Genomic DNA, 13261 nt, shown 5'->3' with positions numbered 1-13261 from the left:
TATTCTACTGTTTGTACACATTTCTCATGACCAAATTCTTTACTTTACTCAAATTAGCACTCCCAAGTATAAATATTTCACCATGAGTTTACTGATTGGAATCAGGCTCAGTGGATAGAGACAGGGAATAAAGTCTTGAGAGGCAAATATTTCTATGGACTCCATTTTTCCACATTTAAACTAAAGTTAAATTATTTCCAGGTCTGTTTTCCTGTGTCCTGTTGGTTAGAAACACTTCAGGCCCATTGAGTCTAGGATCTAGGGGATCCTGCCTCCACTGTTTGACCGAACCTTATTGACGACGTCACCAAAGGTGAGGTTGGTGAGGCCCATCCCAGCGTAGCGGCGCAGAGCCATGTTGATGGGGTCGTTCTGCATGCCATACATTTCCTGTTCGAGGTGGATGAGATCTGCCACCACCTGAAGACAACCTGGTGAAGAACAACTTGCTCTGAACTCAAAACTCACAACAACTTACACTGTCAAGCTAGCTTAGTGCTAGAATAAGTCCTCTATTCTCTCCCAGATGCTAAGAATCAGAAAGTAAGGCACAAACCTAATTCATTCATGGCGCGTCTGTACTCTTCTTCAAAGGACATCTTCATGATGGCACACATGGCCTGACAGATCTGAGGGTCCACAGGTTCAGGAATATCTGCACATCACAGAAAAAGTTAAAGGAGGTAAACTTAAACCAAATCCAAGCTTTCTGGGATCAGTAAGGGATTGTGCTCTAATCAGAGTACTTTCTGTATCATCTCCTATTAGTCTAACTGGAGTATCTGAATTCCACTAACTTGTGGTTCTTGTGAGTATTTTAGGCTCACCAGACGTTTTGGTGCCTCCAGGTGAAGGCGTCACGGCATGACTCTCAAGCCAGTCCCAGCCGCTGTCGCAGTAGGTCCGGATCTGCTCCAGCATGTGCAGGACCTTCATCTCCCGGTGGGCCTGGCCTTCGTCCTGCTGTGAGAAGATGATGTTGTGCAGGGCGGCGCTCGCTCTGGATTTGGTGTCTCGGCTGCAGCCGGTTGAGGCGGCGCCGCCTGCCGTCTCCCCGGGAACTCCATCAGGAACTCCTACGGGAACTTCATGCAAGATCTGAACCAGCAATGGGACACAGCCGGACTTCCTCATGGCGATGCAGCTGTCCTGAGAGCTGGACAGGGCCAGGAGAGTCCGGGACATCTCGTCCTTGTCCCTGTTCGCCAGCATGGAGAGCAGCCAGAACACCATCTCCACCTGAGGAGGAAACGTAGACAAAGTTGAAGCTGGAGACACAGAGAAACGGGTAATCAGGTGCTTTACAGAGTTTGCTTTTTTGGTCTACACCAGAGTTCGATTACGCATCCACACCAAACAAACCGGACTTTCTAGACAAACAGAGTTTGATTTGATTAACTAAACAACTGTTGAGTTTGTTGCTGCTTTTTGACCAGGACTACCTTGAAAAAGAGGCTTTTAATCTCAATCGCATTTTATTCTGGTAAAATATTAAGTAAGATAAAATTAGGTTTGTGGTTGCCATGGAGATTAAAGGATTTATCAAACATGCATGAAAGAATCAAAGCAACACCCGATGTATGTTTCTGATGAGGGAATAACATTATAACATGATGGAAAGCTAAAAAGAAGTAGATTTTAAAGATCTTTTCTATTAATCAACAAAGCCAGTAAGACATTTTATTCTAAAGATATTTGTGTGTCTGGTTAAATGTTGAGTTGATGAGAACCTTGTTGGTGTGTTTATGTTCAGTATTCCTGACTCTTTAATGTTGGAAACCCTGAATGTGAGTGAGGAGTTGTTACCTTGCTGCCTCCGTCTGCAGCTTCAGGTCCTGCGGCTGCAGCCGATGAAGAGCCGCTGTTCTCCAGTTCTCCAGCAGGGGGCTTCTCCGCTCCAGACAGCTGCACATGAAAAGGGAAGAAGAAAGTATGAGACAATCTCTGACCCAGTTTCACTGCTTCCACAGCTCTGTTGTAAGAGGTTTAGAGGTTTTGTTGAAACTGTCGCTGCTGCGGCTCCACAGACTGCAGGGCTTTATTAAAACGAAAGGTAATGGTGCAGAAAACCAAACAAACTCAAAATAGGTAAATACACTAATTCCAGTTTGAATGTGTCTTTTTGTGAATCTGACAGCTCAAATCTGCAGATTAATGCGGCCTGGAAATACCCAGTTTCTACATATTTGTGTCTGGGTTTGTGAGAGAACAGAAAACATGTTGTAAAATGTTTGTTTTACCACCTGCATACTAATCCTGCTGCAGATTTTTAAGATCTTTGTGTGAATCTGATTCACATCCAGGCATTTAGGCCCGTGTGCCAAAACCCGCATTCCTTCAGGACCAAAGAGCAGCTCCAGACGGGAATAAAACACAACTTCATTTGGATTCACAGCCTGACATCCTCAAGAGATTTATATCAAAGCCTTCACCCCCCCCCCCCCCGGTCTTCTCTGCATCCCGTCACCATGGCAACGCCTCCGGCTGTGAAGCGTGTGTGAAGCGAGAGCTGCCGATGAACAAAGAGCAGAGCTGTTTGTGTGTTCTCCTCCTGTTTAACAAAGGGAAACCTGGATGTTTGGCGTTGAATCCGCCGTGGCTCCGATCCAAACGGGCCCCCATTAGAATACGGGCTGCAGCAGCAGGAAGCGGCGAGGAGCCGACAAAATGGAGGCCGGCGAGCGGAGCTGCTGCCTGACCGGCTCCATCTGCCTTGTCCGTCTGTCTGTGACAGAAGACGGAGATAAACTGAAATGTTCTCCACGCTGAAGTTTACCGTTACGTTTTGGAAGCGAAACCAGGCAGAACGCCGATCGCTGGTCCACAGCCTCGGCCTTAAAGGGGCAGCAACGTGTAAACTTCTTTTATCTTTCCATCATGTTTAATGTTATTCCTTCATCAAAAACAAGCCTGGAGTGTTGCTTTGACTCATTCATGAATGTTTGAGAAACCTAGCTCCGCCTTCGAATCGCAGCTCCTTCAGACTAGCCAGCAGAAATTAGCAAACACCTGGTGGAGCTGCTGCTCAGAGCATCGCTGGTAAAAACGTTGTTAAAGGGTTAACAGAGGAGCCATGTTGGGATGACTTCCTGGAGGCGGAGCTTCAGAAACAGCAGGAGCTTTTAAAGAGACAGAGGCCCAATTTCAAGGCGTTTAATTAGGAAGTTAAATTTCTTTAAGTCATATTTGCTAGAGCATTTTGATAATAATTGAAGGTTATTTTATTTGCTATAATTTGCTATATTTTCACTGTGGAAAACTCATAATATTGCCCCTTTACTACTAGACTTGTAAATAAATGACGAGATCTTTCAATTTTAAAATGTAATGGAGAAAGCAGATCTGTTGCTCAACTACTTTGACCAAGAAGAACTTATTTCTGTAAGCAGTTCTGTTTGGGTAACTCCTTTCAAACCATCAGAAAATCAAATAAACAGATGTTTTAATTGCCCATTTTGACAGCAACCATCCTCCATATGCATATTATTTTTAGCAACATATCTTTATTTTTATTGGGTTGCTGCTTGCTGCTGTGAAGGCATGAACCTCTGGAATTTTTAATATCTGCAAAAAAATTTAATGAAGGAATTTGGGAGCAGAAAGAGATTAAATTGGACGCAACACAGTTTGCATCATTTTAACTGTACAAATAAAGTTTCTAATTAACAACAATTTGTTTAAAAAACAGTCCTAATTAGTTCCAATGTCTTAGACATTAGAACAGATTCAGACCTTAATGATTTTCATCTAGAATGTGGAACTAAAACCATGCTGAAAATCAGGAAATGTTGCATATCTGCTTCTAAAAAAACATGTTTCACATGTAAGAAATAACTTCTGGAGTTTGTGTTTTCTCTCTGAAATTGATCAGTTGTCTCCGTATGATTTGGGAGCCGCCGGGGGCCGTCCTACTGAAACTGCCCAGGGCCCCTCAGGAGTTAAGCCCGGCCCTGATCCAAACACATGCTGGATTTTCCTTCTTTTCAAAGCAGAAACCAGAACTGCTGCTTCCTGTAGCCAATCACGTCCTGCGGTGAGTGAAATATGGAGCCAAACAGGTTGGACGGCAGCGGGATGAGCTGAGTGACAGAAACTTTCTGAGGGAGACGCTGGTTCCTTTCTGAGGTCGGATCTGTTGTTGTTTGGGTTTTTAAATGAAGGATGAGGGGAAAATGCGACTGAGGCAGCGGTGAGTATCTGATGATCTCCTGATGTAGATGAAATTTACCTCTGAACAAGCCTGAACACGATCAGAGGTTTACGGAAAACCCTGAACACACCTTCTGCTGCCAGCTTCCCAGTTTCATTATGTCATGGGTTTTTTTTAGTTTCATGGTGTTAAGCTGGTAGAATGGGTTATTAAAGTTACGTCACAACATTTTAGACTTTATACAGTACAAGGTGATTTAAAAAATAGACGTACTTTTTATGAAAACTCCTGACAAATACTTGATCTGTTTGGTTATTTCTGTTAAAGTATTTACAGCGGTGGTGTCCAAACTAATTCAGTTTGAAAAAACTCCAGGAGCAACAACATTTTTAGCATTTTTATCTCAGTTGTAAACAAAAATGATTTTATATTTTATATTTATCTGCTAAACAGACAATAAACAATTTAGTCCAAGGTTGAAGAGTCTTAAGTGTGACATTTTTAAACAAGCGCTAATTAAAGATGGAGGGCAACATCAGCTCCATATTATTACAAGTATCCTTGGATTACAGTAATCTAATTGTTTTATTTCCTTTTAACTCTTCTTCCAGTTTCCTTTTAAAGTCTGTTTGTCTGTGAACACAACAGTTTGACCTCAGTCACATGAAATAAGTCTAGATTTTGCTATAATTGCTTTTTCTCTGGATTTGGTTTTTAGTATGATTTGTTTTTAACAAATCATACTAAAATAAATAGATATTTATGAAAAACATGAGAAAAATCATTAAATGGACAAGGAAAATTATTCAACAATTAGATTGGAAATAAAATATAAAATGAAGTAATAGTGACAAATATTCCTTTATGTCACATTGTATAGTTAAAGTTTCCATTTTCAACATGAACTGAAAACAGATGTTGCATGTCAACCATTTTTTCTGAGAAATTCTTCTTTAAATAAAAAAGTACGAGTTGTGGATGACCATTCAAAGCTAGTTGTTAGCCTATCTGTGCTAATGTTTAGCAGAGAAAGTAAGAAGGTGATTAGCCAATCCAAAGCTAACGCAGCGTTGTTTTAAACATGCCAGGCCTTTAGGGGGCAGTGCAGCACAAAGCTAAAACCTCTGACAGCCAATCAGAACGCTTAAAATCAACCATGTCTTCCTGTTAGGAATTAAATGTTGTTCGTTTGAGTGGAAACATGCATAGGTTGAACTCATTTTAAATATAAAGTTAATAAAACACCAGACGATGTTGATTGGGAATCAAGTCAAAGCAAGTAGGTGGATGGATTGGCGCATTACCTGTTGCAGACTTTAAATCTCTATTTTTACATACACAAAGAGAAATATAGAGTTCTCTCAAAACTTTGGCTGGAGTTTTTACAAATAATCAAAACTTAAAAGTACGTTTTCAGCAGGAAGGAGCTGAAAATGTCAATAATTCCCTAATATTGATGAAAAAGTTCTGGTTCCACTGGAGGATTATTTCACTCATAACATGGAAAAATGTCTTTGTCAAATAATCTGCCAGTGGGACAAGTACTCTTTTTAACCAAGTACTTGGTAAGATTTTCTGTTTTTGCAGTGTGTATCAGGATGCTTTAACTTGATTACTGGAATACTTAATGCTAATATTTCAGTAAAATAGCATCTTTCAACTTGTAATCACTATTAATCACTGATTCCACGTATTTCCTGCTAGGTAGGGCTCCATGCTGACTGCAGATTTCAAGGCACATCAGAACATGTTGGAAATCAGAACATTAAAGCAGTGAAGCAGATTGAGGAAAATGAGTGTTCCTAAAGAACCGCCGGCGGTGAAGCGGCCTGAAACCCGGGAGGATGACGACATCGAGCCAGAGGAGCCGAAAGGCAAAGAGGAGCAGGGAAAGGATTTCCCGAAAACGACTCAAACAGCAAAACCAGCGTTCAACCCTCTGACTCTCATCAAAGAGGACTTCAACCAGTTTAAAGAGGAAATGAAGAAAATGTTCAAGGACAAAGACTCGGACCCCAAACCGAGCCAATCAGCGGAGAAGAGTGGCAGCCCTCTGACTCTCCTGAAAGAGGAACTCTCCAACGTTTTCCGGTTTGGGCCTTCAAGAGATCGAGAGGACAAGAACGTGGAAAAGAAGGAAGACTCCAGGAACAACCGCAGGACAAAAGCCTCAAGAGCAGAGAGACCAGATGAAACGATGAAGAGTCTGTTCAGGAGGGAGAAACCTCTCCTGAAGGCGTCTCAAACAAATCACACGAAGGAGGTTAAAAAGAGCAAAGAAGACTTAGAAATAAATCCAACAAAACAAAACACAGAAACTGAAAACACACAGAAATCTAACGACCCGATAAACTGTCAGATGACTGGTTGTGGTCCAGAGAAGAGAACCGAGAAGACAAAGACTCCAAAACCACAAAGTGAGAAGCTGTTTGCATCAACAGCAGGTACGGCTCTGAATCTATCAGCCAAACATAAAATCATCAACTCTGCTGTAAAAACACCAGACAGGTGACCAACCTGCTGGGTTTCTGAAACCTGTCTGCACTTCTGTTAATTGTGTGTAACGCCGTTTTTGTTGCAGCTCCTGAAAAAAGTACAACTAGAATCTGGGAGAACGAAGAAAAAAAAGAGGAGCCTTTAGAAAAGGTTCTGTCCTCTGAAGTCAGTTTAATCCCTCTAAGAACAAACCTGAGGTCAGTTCAAGCAATTCACTCGTTTAGCTTAACGCAGAATGGAAATGAAAACTATGCAGTAAAAATTCATGACACCCCATTTGGCAGGCGTAATCTGAAGTCTTTACTTCCTTATTTTACAGTCACCAGCCAACAGAAGACTTCTGGTCTCTGAAAAACTGTAAGTTAATATGGATTTTATGTGCTTAGCATTAGCATTAGCCTCCACTAAATCCCATAGGGCTTTAGCGTTAGCGTATCTAGTTAGCCTTCCCAGTTTGATCTGCTTTCTGAAAGCTTTCAGGTTGCTCTACAGCAGAGTTGAGTTGGGAATCAAGTCAGATAAATGTAAACACTTTACATGAGAGAAATTACTAAATGTTTGGGTTTTCACTTGGACTTCCACAAAGTGAATCATGACTTTACTTAACGACTCTACGCTTTCATTTTCACTAAAAAAAATACTTGGTATCTCACTCCAAACATCAAATGTGTTACAATGAAGAAACCCTGGTGTGGAATCCAGCTCCATGTTGTTTACCTGCCATCTGAGCTCATGAAATGTTTTTGTTATTGTTTCACCAACAGCTGCAATTTATCTGACCTTTGACCCCAACACGGCCAACTCAGAGCTTCGCTTAGCTGACGGCAACCGAAAGGCGAGTCGAGACTGGTTGACAGGTGGGCGTGCGGGGCACCCGGAGCGATTCGAGCAATGCCCCCAGGTTCTGTGCAGAGAGGGGCTGCTGGACTTGGCCTACTGGGAGGTATCATGGAGCGGCGGCGCCGACATCGGCGTCACTTACAACAACATCTCCAGAAACGGAGACACGGCGAGCTGCCTGCTGGGTCACAACGAGCGGTCCTGGAGTCTGGAGTGCTCCAGCGGGTTCTACACGCCGAGCCACAACAACAAGAGATTCCAGTCCTGCTCGCCTGAACCCTTCAGCAACAGGGTCGGCGTGTACCTCAACTGCCCAGAGGGGACGCTCTCGTTTTTCTGCGTTTCCAAGGACGCGATGGTTCACCTGCACACCTTCACCTCCACCTTCACAGAGCCGCTGTACCCCGGGTTCTGGGTGTGGGCCAGCGACGGCTCTGTGACTCTGTGTCAGGTGGAGCTGAACTGGGAACGTCTTCTGAAGTGAGACTAACTGAAGGACTGCTGACGATGTCCAAACTGTCAGTCTTCTGCTGCGGCTGAGTGAATGATGTGGGCGTTAACCGACCGTCAAACATCTTCTCATGAAGGACACAATATGTATGAACCAAGGAAGTGTTACTTTACAAAGATTTCATGACAAAGACTAAATGAACTCTATAAAAATTAAATATTTAAGTATAATTAATGAATTCTGTCGTGTTTGCATGGTACCCTCCTCATGCAAACCTTTATAAAGTCGGGACCCATTACTCAAACTTCACATTTTCATGTTTTTGTTCTTCCAACTGGGTTTCTACTGCTTCTAAAAACAGCACAAGCGCTTAGAAAGACCACCAGATGCTTTACGGTGATAATTTAATGTTTTCTGGCATCTGTAAAACGACCTGTTTCAGAAACCTTCCCAATGGAACGTCATAAATCAGCAGCCATTGCCCTGTTACATAGCAACCCCAGCAGAGTTCCGCCCGTTACCTAGAAACCTCAGCAGAGTTCCGCCCGTCACCTAGCAACCCCAGCAGAGTTCTGCCCGTCACCTAGCAACCCCAGCAGAGTTCCACCCGTCACCTAGCAACCCCAGCAGAGTTCCGTCCGTCACCTAGCAACCCCAGCAGAGTTCCACCCGTCACCTAGTGACCCCAGCAGAGTTCCGCCCGTCACCTAGCGACCCCAGCAGAGTTCCGCCCGTCACCTAGCAACCCCAGCAGAGTTCCGCCCGTCACCTAGCAACCCCAGCAGAGTTCCGCCCGTCACCTAGCAACCCAAGAGGAGTTCCAGCACGTCTGATTAGCTGGTTAGAAGCAGCTTATTTGACAAGAAGCCACTAAACAGCTAAAATCTCAGAATCCAATAATGATTTTGTGCAGAAAATGTAATGAGCATGTTTGGTATCGCCTATAGATATATCCTAATCTGTTCAAATGTGACATTTATTTAATTTATTTACATTTAAGGAAGACCCACCCCTACGTTTCTGTTTCGTATCCCTTTCTGTGCTGTTTCATGTGTGTGTTGGTGTGTGTTGGTGTGTGCAGCCCGTCTCACCGGCAGCTGGCTCTCCTGACCCCCTCTGGCCTCATGCAGCTCTTTTTCCAGCTGCTCCAGACGAGCTGCTCGCATCTGCAACACATAAACCGCATTGAAACCACTTAAAAATGCTGCTTAAACCAGCAAATTTCACTGTTGACACAAACTGTGTCATCTGCAGGGGCGTATCTACATTATTATTCTTAAGGGGGCCTGGCAGGGCAGCAACTGGGGGGCAGACCAAAATGACAATTTAATCTAAATGCACTGAAGTCTTAGATTACAATGAACAGTAGAACAAAACTTGAATAGTAAAACTATTTATTTTATATTTTATTTATTTATCATGTTAAAACTATGCAGTAGATTTGTTGAAAATCATTGAACCATATAGAGTACTAATTTAATTGAACATTTAATTGAAAACAACAGTTTAATTCTCCCTTTTCTCCTTCAGAGGGAGTTTTTTGTGCAGCGGTCTAAAGCTGCTTTTTCTTATTATTATTATTAAACATCATAAACATCAACCTACCAATGGGACAAGGGATGGAAATGAGTCACTTTGATCTCAAGCATTTGCATGTAAATGTCAATTAAAATATCATGTCTCATTTTTAAAAAATAAACATGAAGTAATGAACAAGGAATCAAACTATTGATGGTGGTTGTAAGACAACAAAAGGAGTGTTTCTGTCATCTATAGACACCCACAGACAGCAGTAATAAAATCATTATTTCCATTTTGTTACGCCTTTCTGTTATTCTGATTAGTGCGGCTGCCAGCGGCCTCACCTGAGTCCTGTGCACCATCTCGTTGCTTGCTAAGTAGCGCTCTGCCATCAGAGACCGATGCACTTTGTCCTCCAGATTCTGTCGGATTAGATCTAACTGAAGGGAAATCTGCAGCAGCAGCACACAGAGGTCAGAGGTTAACTAAAGACGGTCAGGTAAAGGAAGCAGCGCCCTCCACGTTGTGCTTGGTTCTCACCTCATCGATGCGCGGCAGCTGTGCCAGCCTGTGACACGTATGTGAGAGCACCTCCAGGCGTTCCCGCTCCTCCCGGTCAATTTCTCCCAGCAAAAAGTTCCTACAGGGACCAAAATCCCACCGTTGGTGTATTTTTCATGTAATAATTCAATAAAACCTCTAAACAGGAACTGAGACGATGCTTACAGTCTGTCATTAGCTTTTAAAAATGTTATGCTTGCTCCTAATTGAGTTAAATAGTTAAAATTTACTTTATTTTTAAGTTACGTAGATTATGTGAATCTTTCAGTTGATCCCAGTTTGTCTCTTCAGTTTCATCTATTAAAAGCTGAATTATGCAGACTTGCTACTTAGTGTATCAGCTGTTTTCCAACCATCAACTTTTTAATTTTATAATCAATTTTTATACTCCATATTATTTGATCTACCAAAGTGCTTTTACTCGCTAGCTGCTATGCTAACAGCGGAGCCAGACTGCATAAAACCATGTTATGTCTAAACTCCTCAGATGCTACAAACTTATGTAATTTACAACAAATTTATGCATTTCATCACTCAGTTAAACTTTATTTTTATTACCTCCCATCTTTACTTTCCATTTTTTAATTTTCCAGATGCTAACATGTTGTGATGCTAAGTAGAAGCTTGAAGGACAGTTTTTACAGAGACTTCATAATTCATTTTATTTGTTGTTTTTATTGTTTTGTTTATTTATTTTTGGTTATTTAAAATGTCTTCCTGTTTCAGTGTTAAATGTTTTTATTCAACATTATTACTACAATATTATATTACTTGAAAATGGGATTATTATTGTTTATCTGAATAACTTCCGAGACATTTTGTCGTCCAGAAACATTTATTATGATGACATGTCGTCATATTAAGTTATTTCTATCTAAGATTTTAGTGGAAAATAAACAAGAGTGATATTTATTTGTTGATTTCCTGACCTCTCTTTGCACAGCTCCTCGAAGTGATGGTCGCTCAGCCGCCCGTCTCCTTCGCAGATCACCGCCGTCTGGGGCGGCGCTCCATCCAGGAAGTGGTTAGGCAGCATGATGGCGGTCTCCCCGCCGGACACCAGGCTTTGGCGAGGCGCCGCTCGGAGCGGGCTCCTGGCTCGGTTCACCGCCGCCATAGAGGAGGAGGAGGAGGAGCAGCAGGAGGACGAAGGCAGAGCCAAGTGATCCTCTAGATCCAGGCTGCCAGTCAAAGCCGGCCCGGCGCCGGCGCCGCCCCTCATCCCCGCGCCGCCCAGGCCAGAAGCCAGAAGCCTCAGGTTGTGAGGTTGGTGTTTGAGTTCGTAGTAGTTGGTGAGATCCATGTAGAGCTCTAAAGAACGAGGGGAAGACTGAGGAACCGACCGTTTACAGACTGAGGAACCGACCGTTTACAGACGAGGTCTAAATGGCCGCCCCAGTGTCTCTTAGTGCATCAGCGCTCGCTATGAAGCCACGTAGCGATAGCTAGCAAAACTGCTACTACCCCTGCGCACCCCACGAACTCTAACTAACACACTTAGAGTCTAAAAAACCCATCGGAACACTCTTAGTGAAATCCACAGCATCGCTGCCATAGACATAATATAACTATAACTCTTCTATTATGTCTATGATCGCTGCGCCCTCGTCTCTTGCCGTATCCAAATCCCCCCCTCGTCTCTCTCCGCGTGTCTCCGTTCTACCTAGCAACAGACCGTCGACACATTTTTATTGGTTGTTTCGAAATGTGGTTTTAGACCCCACAAAATGAGGCGAAAATGGCGGAAATCTTATTTCTGGCTTTATTTTGAAGTAAATAACCACAAAACCAATATAAAAGCACTACTTTTATAAAGTTTGAAGTCCGTGCTGTCCAACAGAGTTGAAATGAAAACTCGGTATGCATCCGTGTTATTACAGAAGCCTTATAAATGCGTCACATGCTTGTCTGCTAATTACTTATAGCATTAGCTAAAGACAGGTGGAGTTCCCAAAAACCTTTACTCAACAAGAGCAGCGCTACTTTAACATATCTTTACTGAAGTAAAAGTTAAAAAAAAAAGGATTTGGTAAAAAAGTCTACTCAAGTACTGAGTAACTGATCAAATTATCAATCATTTAAAATTTTAAAATTACATCATCAGACGGACCAAAACATAAAGTTATGTGGAAATGTTGGTATTTTAAAGACAAAATTGACAATAATTCATATAAATTACAAAAAGTAACAAAATCAGGCAAAAATAAAATGTTTCCACATCAGTTTCTTTCAATAAAAACTTACGAAACTCTAACTAAACTGCAGGTGCGAGTCTGTGTCTGGTGGATTTTTGGTTAAAACATGTTTGTTTTTCAGTCAGTGGGAAGAAAATCCAGAAATTTACTAAAGTAAGAGAAGAAATACTTTATAATAAAACTATTCAAAGTACAGCGTAGTAAAAATACTCCTAAAAGTAATATTTTTCAAATAAGTTACTCAAGTAAAAGTAACTACGACCTGATTGTATAACTGATGGGACTTACAGACTATCAATATCTCGTCTTTTTGGTGAGGATGATGAAAACAAACAAAACCAATGATATGATCTCTCTAGATAATACTTTATACTCTTATAATAAAACAAACTTTATCTCAGTTTTTGGTACATTTTGGTTGTTTGAATTTCAGTATTTTCCTCAAATATTGCTTGTTTAGTTACAACAGCTGCTTTTTATTCCCTTTAATTATCATAAACTCGACTCAGTTGCTGCATCAGTTTCATTTATCTGATTATTTCTTTCCACTTATGTCAGACAGAAAGCGGCGTTCTGCTTTTAATCTGTGCTCAGCCTAACTGGATTCAGGTTCAGATGATTTAATTGGACCGAGTCATAACGAGGCAACCAATCAGATTAGCTGAACGAGTCAATCCCTTCCTGTGGAAATGAAGAGCGGTCCCGGAGGAGTTCTCACTGTTTGTGGTGAGGAGTTTGATGAGGATAAATGTCGTTACCTTTGAGTTGGTGCAGCACGTCGGTTCTCCCGGACGACGCCAGGTTTCCTGCTTCCTGCTCCAGTTTGCTCTGCAGCTGCTTCAGCATCTCCTGCGTCCAAGCGGAGAAAACCCAGAGTTAAAATGTTTACTAATCTGGCTAAAAGCACAAAGTCCTGGCATCAAGCATCCATAAAAACAGATTTTTATACATCAGATGGAATCAGTCCGTCTTCTTCCTGCTGCACATCCTGACTGATGAGCTGAAGCTGGATAATCCAGCTGCACACGTGGCGGCGCACATGCAGGA

General features: G+C 42.2%; 2 protein-coding genes across 3 annotated transcripts in view; one reads left to right on the top strand and one right to left on the bottom strand.

Moving 5' to 3' along the window:
* Window positions 1-13261, bottom strand: part of apc2 (APC regulator of WNT signaling pathway 2) — a 32706-nt gene that overhangs the window by 10102 nt on the left and 9343 nt on the right. Inside the window, exons 3-11 of the mRNA XM_017304343.2 lie at window positions 12973-13063; window positions 10949-11330; window positions 9999-10098; window positions 9803-9910; window positions 9029-9103; window positions 1807-1905; window positions 828-1239; window positions 557-655; window positions 292-431 (exon numbers count right to left, since the gene is read on the bottom strand). Of these exons, the coding sequence (XP_017159832.2) occupies window positions 292-431; window positions 557-655; window positions 828-1239; window positions 1807-1905; window positions 9029-9103; window positions 9803-9910; window positions 9999-10098; window positions 10949-11330; window positions 12973-13063 (1506 nt within the window). The remainder of the gene's footprint in view (window positions 1-291; window positions 432-556; window positions 656-827; window positions 1240-1806; window positions 1906-9028; window positions 9104-9802; window positions 9911-9998; window positions 10099-10948; window positions 11331-12972; window positions 13064-13261) is intronic.
* Window positions 1943-8241, top strand: LOC103463142 (uncharacterized). Of its 2 annotated transcripts, none has more exons than XM_008406336.3 (5): window positions 1943-4189; window positions 5855-6594; window positions 6732-6843; window positions 6966-7003; window positions 7411-8241. In XM_008406336.3, exons 2-5 carry the CDS (start codon window positions 5943-5945, stop codon window positions 7968-7970), a joined length of 1362 nt encoding a protein of 453 aa, XP_008404558.1. In that variant the 5' UTR covers window positions 1943-4189; window positions 5855-5942; the 3' UTR covers window positions 7971-8241. The 2 variants fall into 2 exon arrangements, with proteins under 2 accessions (XP_008404558.1, XP_081462095.1); XM_081605969.1 differs by lacking the exon at window positions 1943-4189 and adding an exon at window positions 4916-5433 and having other exon boundaries at window positions 5859-6594.

Source organism: Poecilia reticulata, chromosome 4, assembly GCF_904066995.2.
Source record: "Poecilia reticulata chromosome 4, P_reticulata-male-v2, whole genome shotgun sequence".
In the NCBI taxonomy this organism is placed as follows: domain Eukaryota; kingdom Metazoa; phylum Chordata; class Actinopteri; order Cyprinodontiformes; family Poeciliidae; genus Poecilia; species Poecilia reticulata.
Note: the sequence above shows the minus strand (reverse complement) of the source record. Positions and strands in the feature narration are given on the sequence as shown.